General features: G+C 44.1%; 1 protein-coding gene across 2 annotated transcripts in view; it reads right to left on the reverse strand.

Annotated features, from left to right (window-relative positions):
• The window catches only part of vps35 (VPS35 retromer complex component), a 39,680-nt gene that overhangs the window by 11,236 nt on the left and 14,236 nt on the right, over positions 1-14,208 (reverse strand). For both annotated transcript variants that reach the window (XM_035520748.2, XM_035520749.2), the window contains exons 11-15: positions 13,952-14,159; positions 12,306-12,461; positions 8,006-8,128; positions 6,952-7,131; positions 6,349-6,588 (exon numbers count right to left, since the gene is read on the reverse strand). In XM_035520748.2, coding sequence (XP_035376641.1) covers positions 6,349-6,588; positions 6,952-7,131; positions 8,006-8,128; positions 12,306-12,461; positions 13,952-14,159 — 907 coding nt within the window. The remainder of the gene's footprint in view (positions 1-6,348; positions 6,589-6,951; positions 7,132-8,005; positions 8,129-12,305; positions 12,462-13,951; positions 14,160-14,208) is intronic.

Raw genomic sequence — 14,208 nt, forward strand, 5'->3', positions numbered from 1 at the left:
TATTAGTATGTATTACTAATATATAACAATTAAGAATATGTTAAATATATAATCATAAATGTAGTAAGTTCAGTTTGGTTTTAAAAAAAACAAAGTCTAACACTTGCAGAATTCATACAAGCAGCACAATCAAAACCACCCATGGACAGGAATCCATAAAGCCAAAGGAGGAGAGTACAGGGGAGTACAGGATTGTTTAGCTGCAAACAGCAAGCCCTTCTTCATCTACTCCTAACCCTAACCCAACCCATCTCTACCTCTAACCCTAACCCTATACAACACTTCTCCATGTCCAACCCTAACCCAACCCATCTCCATCTCTACTTCTAAACCTACCCAACCCTTCTCCATCCCCAACCCTATCCTTACCCAAACCTTCTCCATCCCTAACCCTATCCCTACACAATTCTTCTCCATCTCTAACCATAACTCTACCAAACCCTTCTCCATCTCTAACCCTAAGTCCTTCTCCAACCAGCTCCACTGAACCAGAGAAGAACTTGCAACATGGAACTCGATGGAATGCACATTTTACAAGGTTTAACACCTAAAATAACTATGTGAGAGAGTTCAGATCAATCACTACAGACTAAAGAAACTTTGTAAAAAATAAATAAATAAAAATAAATAAATAAATAAGATACAATAAGATATGTCTTCTGTAATTGCGTGTCACCATGGCAGTGTTGGGATCCAGATGGCCCTGATGTGTTAGCCTAGAGTGTTTAAGTGAATTATACACTCGAACTGAGCATCATTAAGACATCACTACTGATATGAATCTAGCCAGTATTAACTGAAGCATAAAAATACCATGTGCTTTAAAGCATGCAGCCTGCAACTCTGTATAGATAAAACCTGTCTGCTGGAGCCACTCTCACAGTTTGGGCCCCGATTACCACATTTAGCAATCACTTGGAATTGCTAAATCTATCACTACGGCCCTCTTCTGCTGTTTATCCATCACTACTATATCTGGTTGTTTAGCCATTACCATTTTGTCAGTCTCTATCTGGAAGTCGCACAGGATCTGAGCTCTTTCATTCTCAACCACCTTTGGTGGTTTTGGAGCTTCCAACCCTTAATCAGCACAGATGTCTCTGTATACTGTCACCCACTTGGTTATGGTATTCAATGTACACTCTGCCATGTACAAATCTTACTGTTGATTGTCTCAGGGGCATCTTTACACAGCCTGCATCTGGGGTGGTAGATCCCAGCCTCTACTGAGCTTGTTCCTGTGCTGTCATGAGTAGTACCTCCATGCTGTCCTTCAGTCCAGCCTTTTCCAGCCATTTGTAGGATTTCTCCATATCAGCCACTTCCACTATTTGCTGGTGGTACATACTGTGAAGGGGTTAATCCTCCCATGATGGTCCCTGTTCCTCCTCATCCCCTTCCACCCCGGATTTCTGTTGTCTGAGGTACTCACTAAGCACTTCATTGCTTGGGGCCATCTCCCAGGTGTAATCCTGGATAGTGGCCCTGATGCTCACTAGTCCTCAGCCCTCCTTCTTCCACTTAGTGTACATTCTGAGAGTGCTGGATTTGGGATGAAACCTTCCATGCATTGTGAGGTGTTTCCTTCTCTTGATTTCATTGGCTTCTATGTCCTCCTTTGTTCATCTCATTATGCCAGCAGGGTATCTGATAACTGGTATGGTGTATTTGTTGATAGACCAGATCTTGTTTCTCCCATTCGGCTGACTTCGCAGGGCTTGCGTCCTTTCATGTCAATGCTGTATATCCTGGTGAGATGGATTAGTGAGTTGATGTGTTGTTCACTTCTGGCATGCAGCTTGATTTCATCCATGTACAGGAGGTATCCGTAGCCACTCTTGGTGATGAACTCACTTCACCATGCTGCGCTTAATGGTGACTCATGCTATTAGTCTTAAATTGGCCTCTAGGGTTGCCTTCCAGAGTCCCATTGAGTTCTTGAAGAAGGCGCTTAGAGTCCCGTTGGTGTTATACAGCCTCATGCATTCTAGGATCCATGTGTGTGGCACTGAATCATAGGCTGTCTTGTAGTCAAGGAGGTGCACAGGTTGGTCTGTCAGGCCTTACTGTCTTGGGTTACTGTTTTATCTATCAGTAGCTCATGTTTGGCTCTACTGGTGTTCATGCTAATGCATTTCTGTCCTCTGCTCATGTAATGAGTCATGTCTTTACTCATGTTAGCTGCAATGATGACATGAGCTGCTAAGTTGGGCAGAGGCAGTTCCATCCATTAGTAGCTGATTCATTTGTGCTGCCAGATGCTCATGGAGTGACGTTAGCATCATCAGCCAATAGGCATGGAGCATGTTAGGGCCTAGTACTGTCTAGATCTTCATACTTGAGACCTTTTCTTGGGCAACTGCTAGCGTGATTACTGGATCCTGTTCAGTTGAGGGTGCTGTGGTCAGCGATTATGTTCTCTATCCACTGGGCATTGTTGCTTTATTATGCCTCATTCTCCCATATCCCTTTACAGTATTGTTAAGTCTCAGTCTTTGGTGGACCTGTTCTTATGCTGTTGTCCTGCCACTGAGAGTACACTTTGGACAGTTCATGGGTGAACATTCTGTTTATTTTCCTCGTTCTACTTTTCATGTGTATTTCTTCAGGTGGGCAGCCACAGCTGTTCATCTTTGCTTGGCAAGCTCTAAGGCCTCAGGTATTGACAGCTTATTGTATTTCTCAGGTGCCTTTCTGTATTTGTAATAGCTGGCTGACATCTCTCCTTGTAGCCTTCATCTTGGCCTCCAATCTCCTTGTCCATGGAGGATATTGCTCCTTGATGATGTTCATCTTGTAGCCAAGCATCCAAGTTATTACAGTTGCTATGGCGTATATCAGCTGGTTCTTCTCAGTGATGGGCACAGTAGTGATCATCTGGAGTGTTGCATTCACATCTTCCAGCAGCATTTCAGGTACTGCACCTGGTCTTGGTAGTCTGTTACAGCTTGGTAGCTTAGCTACGATCATCTCAGGTCAGCAGCTGTGGTTTAGAGCTTGGTGAATGGACTCATTGGGTCTTGGTTCCCGTTTTCAGGATGTGGGGACATCTCCGCTCTGATGTGTTATCTTGGCTCCCTCTTGCTGTATCATTTGTGTTGTACCGCGTTAATCTCTAGCTATGACAGCAGTTGCTTCTTGCGGATGTTGGAACACTGAGTTACTAGTTGGTTATTCTGATCCCTGCCTGTCTTTTGGATTTACTCTTTTGCCTGTGCCCTATTGGATTTGTTTGCTTGACTTTGGACATTACCTCTGCCCGTTTTTGACCACATCTTGGATTTCCCTTACTTTATTAGACAGTGCACTCGACTCTGTCTCTGTTCACCATACATTACAACATGGTGTATAGCACATCCTGAAGATATTATTATGAATTAAATACCACCATCTATTATAAACCTACAGACTCTCATTCATATTTACAATACAACTACTCACATTCTAGGCTTGTAAAGACATTCTCCATTACAGTAATAGTACATTTACAGTGCAGTGAAGCGAAACTCAATTCACCTCATGAAGGCTACTTTGAGGCTGCTGCCTAAAAGTGCAAGCAAGTTTATCAGTCCAGGAATACCAACTATTTCAGACACTACTTTCCGTGCTTCATTTTTTAAAAATACATCTCTACATTCCTACTTATTCATGTCAAAATATACAAGAAAACCTGACACGGCAATGATCATCCTCTCCTCCATCTCCACCACAACACTCATTTCAGCTTGTGGCTTGATGTGCATGACAAAATACCCTATGCGGTGCTGATTGGCTGCTGTCCAGTTAAACTCACTTCTCACTTGCATAAAGTTGAGAAAAAACGGTTCTCTTTGCCTTGTTCACAACATGCTTGCTCCCATAATCCACCACACACAACTACTGCCTGTGTCCACAGAAATGAATGGAGAGACAGAGAGAAAATTGCCTCATTTTGCTGCAATGTAAATGTATGGTTACAACTACTGAGACAAATACATTTGTAGTGAGCATGAAAACAACCTCCAGAAAAGCATAGAAATCTGTGCATTTTTTGTTTCCTACAGAAGTCATAGATGATGCTCTTGGTTGTGTTTTACTTGTTGAGAGAACGGGTGCACTGAACAAAAAACACGACTGCTAACAAATTAGGAATTCCTTCATTTATCATACTGCACCAAAAAAAAAAAAAAAAAGTGTCTAATATACTGGATAGTTCAGGATCACTGAAGATGATTCACTAATTTTTTTTTCATACAAAACCATGCTCGACAAAAGTGAGAGAACAATCATCTGATTAACAACTGTGGTATTATGACAATTGTTTTATATGCGCTATATTTATTAACACAGCCACTAAAATAACTAGCACAAAAGGATCACCCATTCCTCATGCATCAGTACAGAAAATGTCTACTGCTTCTTCACAAAAAAATGTAATTTCAACTGTACACTGGAGAAACCAAGAAAAGCTTTGCATATTGTTTTATTAACACCTTTTGATACCTCAAGGATGTGTCATTTCCATTCACCTTAAGGATGGACACTGTCTTCATGATGTAAGGTTTGCATGGTCATTTGTTGCTATGGCAGCAATAATACGTGGATTTAGAGAAAGAACTGATCCTCACACTCAGCAATTTAGGACCCATAGATTGAACGCTATTATTTAAACAGCCTCTATTTGGAATATAAACTGGCTAGCACTCCTAATATTTCAGAAACACTTTCATTGCATATCTGATGAAGGACCTCTGTCTGAAATGTAATGTTCCTCTGGAAATCTTGTGTACTACATTCACTCTGCTTCTTATACTGTGTGTATGGATGCTTGATGTTAATAAAAAAGTGTGTCATACATGCTACTTATGCTGTTTAATGAGCATTGCATAACATGGTATAATGCATGCTCCTGTTGGCAGTTTGGCCTCTGCAATATGGTACTGCAAAAGGTCAGAACACAGCCCACTGAAAACTAGGAGGATGGGTGGATGGGAGGGATAGAGGGAGGTGGAGGCAAGTGAGGGAGTGAATAAATAAAATCAACAGTGTGATCTGTATCTGAAATGCCACGGCAACCTTGCCCATCATCTCACTCACCCAATACTCTGGCAGTGTGCTAGATGAATGTGTTAAAGAGTTATACATGTTTGACAGTGCTTTAATCTTCCCACCATAGAGCTTTTCTGCAGCATTCACTGAAAAAATTCATTTATGCAAAATATCCAATGCATCCAGCCCCCCCCCCCCCCCCCCCCCCCTCAATTCAGTGATTGCAGAATAACAGCTCTCAGTTTAGTCAAGCCAGTTGCAATGAAACTGGTAGGTGTATTCTAACATTTGTACATTGTGGCTACAAACAGACCATCATTTTTAAAAGAGAAGAAAGAAGCAACCATACTCAATGTTCTGTCTTCCCAGGCCCCCAGAACAGCAAAAGCAAATACACCACTGAAAAAAATAAACCGTATACAGCCCTTTCCAATTCCACATGTAAACAACACATTTCGCAAGACTATGATGGCGAGAGACACTCATCACCTCCACGCGCACCTTTCATGTAGAATGTTTGAGCCAACTCTGTCCGCAAAGCAACATGAAGTAGCTAAACCTCACTTGTCGATTTAAAGTGCCCTGAATGGTGATTCTTTATACTGTGCTGCAAATGAAGTCTTTAAATCATGCACTTTAAAGCACCTCTTAAATCAGTTATTTTTGAGTTAGAACTTAAATTTCAAAAGGCTAAACCTTTAAAATCACACCAAGAAACTTGTGCATATCATTCAACAAACAAACCAAATGTAGCATGTTTCGTGTGTGTAGATTTAAACAGTGCAGACTAATGGTCAACTGATTAAATGCCATTTCAAGATCTACATTAGCCAATATTTTCTCTCCCAGCATCTGCTGAAGGTTCTTTATTTATTTGTTTGTTTTCTTTTTTGTTTGTTTTCTTTTTTCTTTTTTTTTACCTGTTGATGTATAGTTGATTAAAATAAGTGCACAGAGTTAAATAAATGTTCTCATGCACACACCTCCAGCATAACACAGGATCAATCAATCACCTCACTCACTCATGCACAAACCCCCCCCACCCTAACACATGAACAATCCCACTCATGCACACACACACACACACACACACACACACACACACACACACACACACAACACCTTCACATGAGCGCTTGCTCACACATGCGCAAACACACACACGTTCCCCTACATCCTAACACAAGCGCTCACTCACACATATGCCCACATGCACACACCCTCTTCCCCCACACTCTAACACACAAGCAGTTGCTTGTGCACACATGCAAAATATGTGCACTCAAACAGGCACACACACACACACACACACACACACACCTCCTCTCCATTTTTGTCGGTGTTGTGCCCAGACCAGAAGAGATGTGCACAGATGCTGACGGCACGACACTGGTCGGGTTTCTTCAGCAGTTTAGAGGCAGCGAGGGCACACTGGGTGCGCAAAGGCTCGTGATTCTCCTCGCCGAAACAGCGTGTGCGCTCAAACGTGCCGATGATGAGGGTGATGGCAGCCAGCTGGGCCTTAGAGTCACTGATCTCATCTTCATAGAGAGAGAAGGCCTGAGAGAGAGAGAGTAGGGCAGACAGAGACAAAAAAATATATAGAGAAACAGACAGAAAGTCAGCGCAATGGAGAGACAGAAACACATACAAAGAGACAGATTAATAACTCATAGGCAGACCAGTCACATATACAGCCTTAATAACGACTGATATTGGAGTACTGTTGTTTTTAAAAAACAATTTTAGCCCAAGTGTTTATATTATTCTCTGCACTTGATCTCTTGCTCTCTGGATGTCTACAGCCTGAAAAATAACTGTACAAGAGTTCTCATTTTCCCCTCCTACTTGCGTGAGCATCTTAAAATATGAGTCACTCATATCACTTCTCTAAAGGCTGGAAGCACAAATACATTGCAGTACCTGAGACATGAACTCATAGGCCACTGTTTCATGGTTCTCAAAGCCAATCTCCCCGGCTGCTAGTGCCCCCTGGAGGAAGAGCCTGAGGGGCAACTCTGCAAGCTCTGCCTTTATAAGCGCACTGATGGTCTGGTGGGCAAAAGAAAATATCTTCTGGCACTTCTTCTCCCATTTATCATCCTGATGGGGGAAGGAGAAAGAAACGGAACTTGTATTCAGTCGACAGCCTTTTCTTTCTCAGTTTTTTTTTAATAATCTCAAAATTAAGGCACAGATGAGTGGGCTGGTAGGATTATGAGGGGAAAAATAAGACTCAGTAGGGTTAGGACTCAGTTAAGACTCAGTGTTAGGGTTAGCCTGCCTGACATTTCTGGAGGATTCTTTCAAGAAACAAAGTTGAAGAAACAAGCAGTGAAATTTTTATTCAATTTATGCCATTTTTATCATTACATGCACATTGTGCCCTCTGAATGAATCAGTACTGTTATTTCGATGTATCTAGAAGAACTAGGGATTAAAGGTGAAAAGGCAAATATGGAAATCTGGCTTTCAGTTCGAACTGCTAAAACCTTATTCATAGCTTTTATTATACCAATTGAAATCATAAGGCTAAAAGAGAAAATCACAGAGGCTAAAAGCAAGAATATATACTTCAAAATTGTCATGTACACCTCAGCCAATACAAATGGAGGCATCCAATTAATCATACACACCAGTCAGTCATTGCTTGAGGTCGCCTAACTCAAGGACACCTGACACACAGGTGAGTGAATATCATATGTGAAAGCTGTCAAATAATATTCCATGCAAGTCATTAAACATAAACATTGGATCCAAGGTCATCCATGAGAAAGGACAGATTCAACTGGAGAGTATTTGCATTGAAACGCCACCAAGTAAGAAGAGCTCTAGCCTCCTGAAATATGTCTGTTCTGATCATAACCTCAAAACAGCCCAAGGTACAAAAGCCAGATGTGGGGGTGAGAGTGAAAGTAAAGAGTATGTGACAGTTGAGAGAGAGAGAGAGAGAAGATGAGTTAACGGTGACACATACTGAGGAGGAGTTGTCTTTGTATCGGAAGGCAAGCTGATAGGCGGCGAAGACCAGAGGGGGAAGTGTGTAGCGGATCCTCTGATTACCCCCGGCTCCGAAGTGCTTCCTGGCTGTGTTTAAAATCTATGGGAGGCACAAAATCAAGATTAAAATACAGGACACATTTGAATAATTCATAGCTCTGAAACAGCATGATTAAGCCCATGTGCTTATCTGCTCAAACGAGTGATTCAATATTCATTAGATACTAATTAGGCCAACTCCAGGGCTTGTGTTGCCAAACTACACATCCTACGTATCTAGGATAATTTTGACAAATGCTTCATTAAGAGAGATTTGTCAACACACCTAATAGAAAAGGCCCAACTGAAGGGCGCTGCCTGACAGGAGCGTACAGTGTCAGAGATGAGGGCCATCACTTTCTGGTCACAGACGTCAGTCTCTGCACTCTCATATGCATGTTGGCCCATTAGCATTCAGACAGTAGCTTCCAGTAGCAATGGTTCCAGGAGGAAAATCACATTAAATAGAAGCATTAAAGATATAGTTTACTTTTCTGACGCCACTGTGTTTGTACTGGCTTTGTTCTCCAAGGTCTGGAGAGTTATGAGCTGGAGACAAATGTTAATGATGGCATCATCTGGATTGGGATGCGTCAGGGGACTCAGAATAGAATGCAACAACTATGTCTGCTTGGTTAGAAGCTATGAGACACCCTCCTTGTCTGTCAATCACCAGTCAATTGCATCTTTATTGAACAAGCGCTAATAAATTTTGAAAAGCTTATATTACTGCATTCCATTTCATAGTCCACATCACAAGAGTTTCTAGTCACAGCATACGCAAAGACTAACTCACAGTGAGATGTAAAATGTAGCCTGAGGATTGTAAATCTATGGCCTAACAATCCTCAGTATCCCAAGTTCTCTACCAAATCAACTTTTCAGTGAAGGGTACTCAGACTAGATAGCAAAAAGTATCCACTTAAGTATTCAAATATAGGAACTCTAATGGGGATCGAAACCAGGTCAGATAGGTGATAACACCGACACGCTACTGGGTGAGCTACCACGCTTTAATGATAGCGGGCCCGTATGCAAAACAGTTAGATCTTAGAACAGGTAAAACAAGAGAAGTAAAAAAACAAAGGTGAGGAGTCGAACCCCAGCCACGTTGTTGCGAGGTGAACACACTCCCTCTAGACTGTGGCGGCCATTAAACAACCTGCGCGTATATCGCACTTCAAAGGAATGGAGGACGAAAAACAGGTGGAAAAAAATAAACACCACACCACGTGGAAAAAAGGGTCTTCAGCAAAGACCCAGCACTGAGTGACTGGGTCATTGGGTTTATATAGACATATCACAGCTGTTGGGCATCAAGCCTGATTGGTAGTGTGCCTGAACTCATTCGCCTCCCCCTCATGGCCGGATGGAGCCTTGACCTGGCACCAACCCTTACAGGACCCCCCTGGAAGGCGCAGCTCCTTACGTCCCAAGGCCAGCCGCACGATCCTGCTGAAAAGCCCGAATGAGTTCACGGTCCAGGATGTGACGGGAGGGGACCCAGGACCGCTCCTTGGGCCCATATCCCTCCCAGTCCACCAAAAAGTGGACTCCACCACGGATGTCTAAGAGACGCCTGACTTTGTACGCCAGTGCACCGTCCACTATGCGCGGACCTGGCCGGTCAGAGGAGCCCACTGAACACAGTATGGGCTTAAGGCGAGACACGTGGAAAGTGGGGTTGACTCGCAATGATGGAAGGGAAAGGCGATAAGAAACAGGGTTTATGCTGCGAACCTTGAATGGCCAGATGTAGCAAGGAGCGAATTTGCAAGGATGATAACGCAAAGGCAGGTTCTTGGCTGATAGCCAGACCCGCTGTCCTGGCCGATAAGTCGGCGGTGGTCGCCGTCTCGTGGGTGTAACGCTTTTGAGCAGTAGCAGCAGATAAAAGAGCCCTGTGGGCCCTTCAGCAGGCTAAGCGGCAGCACCTGACTGTCTGCTCAGGAGACCGGACACCCATGTCGGCCTCTTGATCGGGGAACATGGGCAGAGGATACCCGAATTGGCACTCCAATGATGACATGCCTAAGGAGGCGTGCCACAGGGTGTTGTGGGCAAACTCCACTCATAATAGGTGCTCAGACAAAGAGGATGGACAGGAAGAGGCCAGACAGCGGAGGGGGCACTTCAAGTGCTGGTTAGCCCTCTCGTTCTGGCTGTTGGATTGGGGACGGAAGCCAGAGGACAAGCTGATTTCTGCCCTCAACAACCAACAAAAGGTCCCCCAGAACCAGCTAGTGAATTGAGGTCCATGGTCTGACATGATGTCACCCATGAAGACGGGCAACCTGTGTAAGCAATAATTTAGCCGTCTCCTTTGCAGATGACAGTTTTGACAGAGCAAAGAGCGGCCGGCCTTGGAAAACCTGTTGACTACCAAAATCACCGTGTAGCCCCTTGATGGGGGCAGCCCTGTGATAAAATAGAGTGACAGGTGAGACCAAGGGTGCGATGGGACAGCCAATGGTTGCAACAGACCAGCAGGCCCTGTACTAAGTGCAGGTGCGACAGGAGTTCACAAACGCTCGGACGTCGGGTTCCATGTGGGGCCACCAAAACCGCCAACAGAGAAACTCAAGTGTCCATGTGGCTCCTGGGTGTGCCAAAAAGGGGGATGCATATCCCCACTCGAGGACCTGAGCTCTAACTGCCTTAGGTACATACAACCACCCCAGAGGGCCTCCACCCAGGTCTGATTCCGCAAGGAGAACTTGACATACTGCCTTCTCAACCCCCCATTGGATTGGCACTACGACGTGGGCCCTGGGGATAACGGCGGAGGGCGGAGCAGAAGGCGGCAAGGATTCCCACCTGTGGGAGAGGGCATCTGGTTTAGTGCTCTTAGTGTCTGGCCGGTATGATAAAGTCAACCCAGGCAAAGAACAGCCCCCATCTGGCCTGGTGCGGATTAAGTCACTTGGCCTGCTGTATGCAAGTCAAGTTCTTGTGGCCCATCCAGAACAGGAAGGGGTGTTTTGCCCCCTCCAGCCCCCTCAAGCGCAAGCTTGACTGCCAGTAATTCGCGGTCACCCACATTGTAGCTCCATTCTGCAGCGGACAGACGCTGAGAGAAGTAGGCCCAGGGATGCAGTTTTTTGGCCTCTCCTGATTACAGGGACAGAACTGCACCAACACCCACCTCAATGATAAATGGAGGCACCGCATCAGGGAGCTGAGGAATAGGAGCCGTGATCAGACGGTGCTTTAGTTCTTTGAATGCCTGCTGGGCTTTGGTGGACCAGCAGAACCGACCTGACGCCTTCCTGGTCAACGGAGACAGTGGGGCTGCAACTGTGCTAAATCTCTTACCGAACCTGCAGTAAAAATTTGTGAAGCCCAGGAAGTGTTGGACCAGACGCACTGAGGTGGGTCTAGGCCAGTTCTCTACAGCCCGTATCTTGGTGGGGTACATGCATAGCTTGTTGTTGGAGATGACAAATCCCAAAAAGGAGATGGTTCAGGCATGGAATACGGACTTCTCCAGCTTGACGAAGAGGTGGCTGTATATAAAAATGTCGTCCAAATACACAAACACGTACCTGTCAAGGTCCCTTTAGGACCTTGTTGGTGGAAAAAAAATAAAACACCACGCCAAGCATGGAAAAAAGGGAAGACAAAGGACACCACAGGAAGAATGGCAGCCCCAATGTACTGGGGAAAACAAAACTAAAACTTCCCAAACAAAACCAGAAAACAGGGAGGTGCTTTAGTGACTAAGGGAAGCCTCGAGAAGGAGACAGACTTGAGAGGGAAAACTGGAGAAGGGAGGGGGGAGTGTAAACCTCGGGCAACCTCGAAGAGCAGAAGAGAGGTGTAGCACAAGGGCTCACAGAGCCCAATACTCAGAGTTACCGGCTAGGAGCTTGGCTCAACACTTTAGCAAAGACCCAGCACTGAGTGATTGGGTCACCGGGCTTATATAGATCTAGCACAGCTGTTCGGCATCAAGCCTGACTGGTAGTGTGCCCAACTCGAGGCCTCCCCCTGGCGGCTGGAGGGGGCCTCAACCTGGCGCCAACCCTTACAAACTTTTTAAAATTGCTCCAGTTTTAAATTAGTGATAAAATCATGTGGTGTTTCAAAGATTTCCTTATTGCATTAAAGACAATCACCCAGTGTCTGAAGGGACAGTGCTGTAGAGATTTAAAATAAAGGGATGGGGTTAAGGGTTAAAGTTTAGAGTAAAGTGTTGGGCTAAGGGTTAAGGTAAAGAAAGGAAGACTCATGCCAACCAGGTACTGCTGATCAGGGTCGTCTGAGTGCAGCAGGTGGATGAAGCGGCCCACAAGGCTCTGCTCCTCAGCAAAGTCCTCTGGGTCCGGATCCTCCGCTGGCTGATCTGGCTGATCCTGGATCAGCGTGGACACCAGGTTCAGGATAGCATCGACCTGAAGATTGAACGAAAGGAGTTCAACAAACTCTAGAGACAGACAGCTTGTTGACTCCCTGCATACAGACAGGGGCTCATCAATTGAGAGGAACAGAGAAAGAAAAAGAGAAAATGACAGAATGGGGGACAGACAGCATACGGGACTGCACAAATGATGATCTGGGTTGGGTTTGTGCTAGTCTGATCCTAATGAACACCATCATATGGTCCATGGGGATGAGACTGTATGTTGGTACTCAACAAAATACAACATGCACTTTAAAATAATTTGTACAGAAGTGTCACTCATTACACTACTGACTTCAAAAAAAGTAGAATAAAATATAAAAATATGAATAGAAAAACAAATTTGTGGAATATCCCTAGTGAGTAACTGCAGTGTACTGTAGTAAAAGATGTGTAGAGATCAATTTATGTAGTGAAGTACACAAAGTTTTCAGAGAAACAGGCTGTTTCAGGTCCTCCATCAGCTGAGGAAGTGCTTCTGAATTAGGAAACTCAAAGAAAAAAGACCTAATCTCTTAGAACTTTAGAACCCCATGAAATGAATGTTATGATTTAAACTTCAAACTTAAACTACTTCATTATATATAAATTGGTTCCACTTTCTAGAATTTCAGACACTTTGCTTGCACAGCTTATTAAGAACCTGTCTGAAATGTTCTGTATCTCTGGAAACCTTATGCACTTCACTACATATTTTGACTATCTTTCTCTCTATGTCTCTGTCTCTCTGACACGCAAACTTACACTAACTGCCCAATTTTCCCATTTCAAACCTTTATCCCTTTCCCCTTGTTATACCAGTTTGGGAATCAAAAATGGCAATTGCAGTATCGATTGACATCATGTATAAAAACAACTTGAACTGGCTCTTCCCTGCAGTCATTCAATCCTACCCCCTTACAAAAAGGTAAACTTTTTGTGATTGGGACCAGGTTTTTAGAAAGGCCATAGATGGAATATGGGAGTAGAGTGAAATCAATATGTCCTTCTATCCTGGTAATGGAGGCTCATGGGAGAACAAACACTTACCTGAGTCATTATTGACATTTCTATACCTGGCATGTTGCAGCCCTTTTATAACTACAACTATAATAATCCACTGGAACATGGGAGACAATACACAACCTCCCACCCCTATACTGGAACATGGGAGACAATACACAACATACTGGGACATGGGACATGCAAAAAAACCTGACATGTTTTTACTGAAATAATAATCAGAGGCAAAAGGCCAAAATAATCTTTAGGAGGGGATAGAACAAAGGTTTGTGTGTGTGTGTGTGTGTGTGTGTGTGTGTGTGTGTATATGTATATGTTTGTATGCATGGGAGTGTGACTGAGAATGAATGGGAAAGGGTGAGGAGGAGGAGGGAGGAAAAAAGATGAACTAAAATTACAAAAAAGACTGTTGGCAAGAGAGAGACAGAGGGTTGGAGTGAGGGAGAAAAGTTTTAGCAACACACAATAATTGAGGTATACCTGCTCCTGGGCCACAATCGTGGTGCTGTAGTCCAGGGTGTTGCTGAGGACATAGCAGCTCATGCTCTTGCGCGACTCGTAATCGAAGTATTCAAACAGTGGAGGGAAATGTTTAAGCTGGAGCACAGTGAGAACGTTGTTGTATGTGTCCACAGGAATCTTCAGCAGTCTGGTGAGCTCCTTGGAGACTGCACTGCTGGTTGCAATGCTACACAAATAGATCTGCATTAAATAGTGCTAAAAAAAAAAAAAGAAAC

Source organism: Electrophorus electricus, chromosome 23 (genome assembly GCF_041902795.1).
Source record: "Electrophorus electricus isolate QZ-2024a chromosome 23, ASM4190279v1, whole genome shotgun sequence".
NCBI classification, from domain to species: domain Eukaryota; kingdom Metazoa; phylum Chordata; class Actinopteri; order Gymnotiformes; family Gymnotidae; genus Electrophorus; species Electrophorus electricus.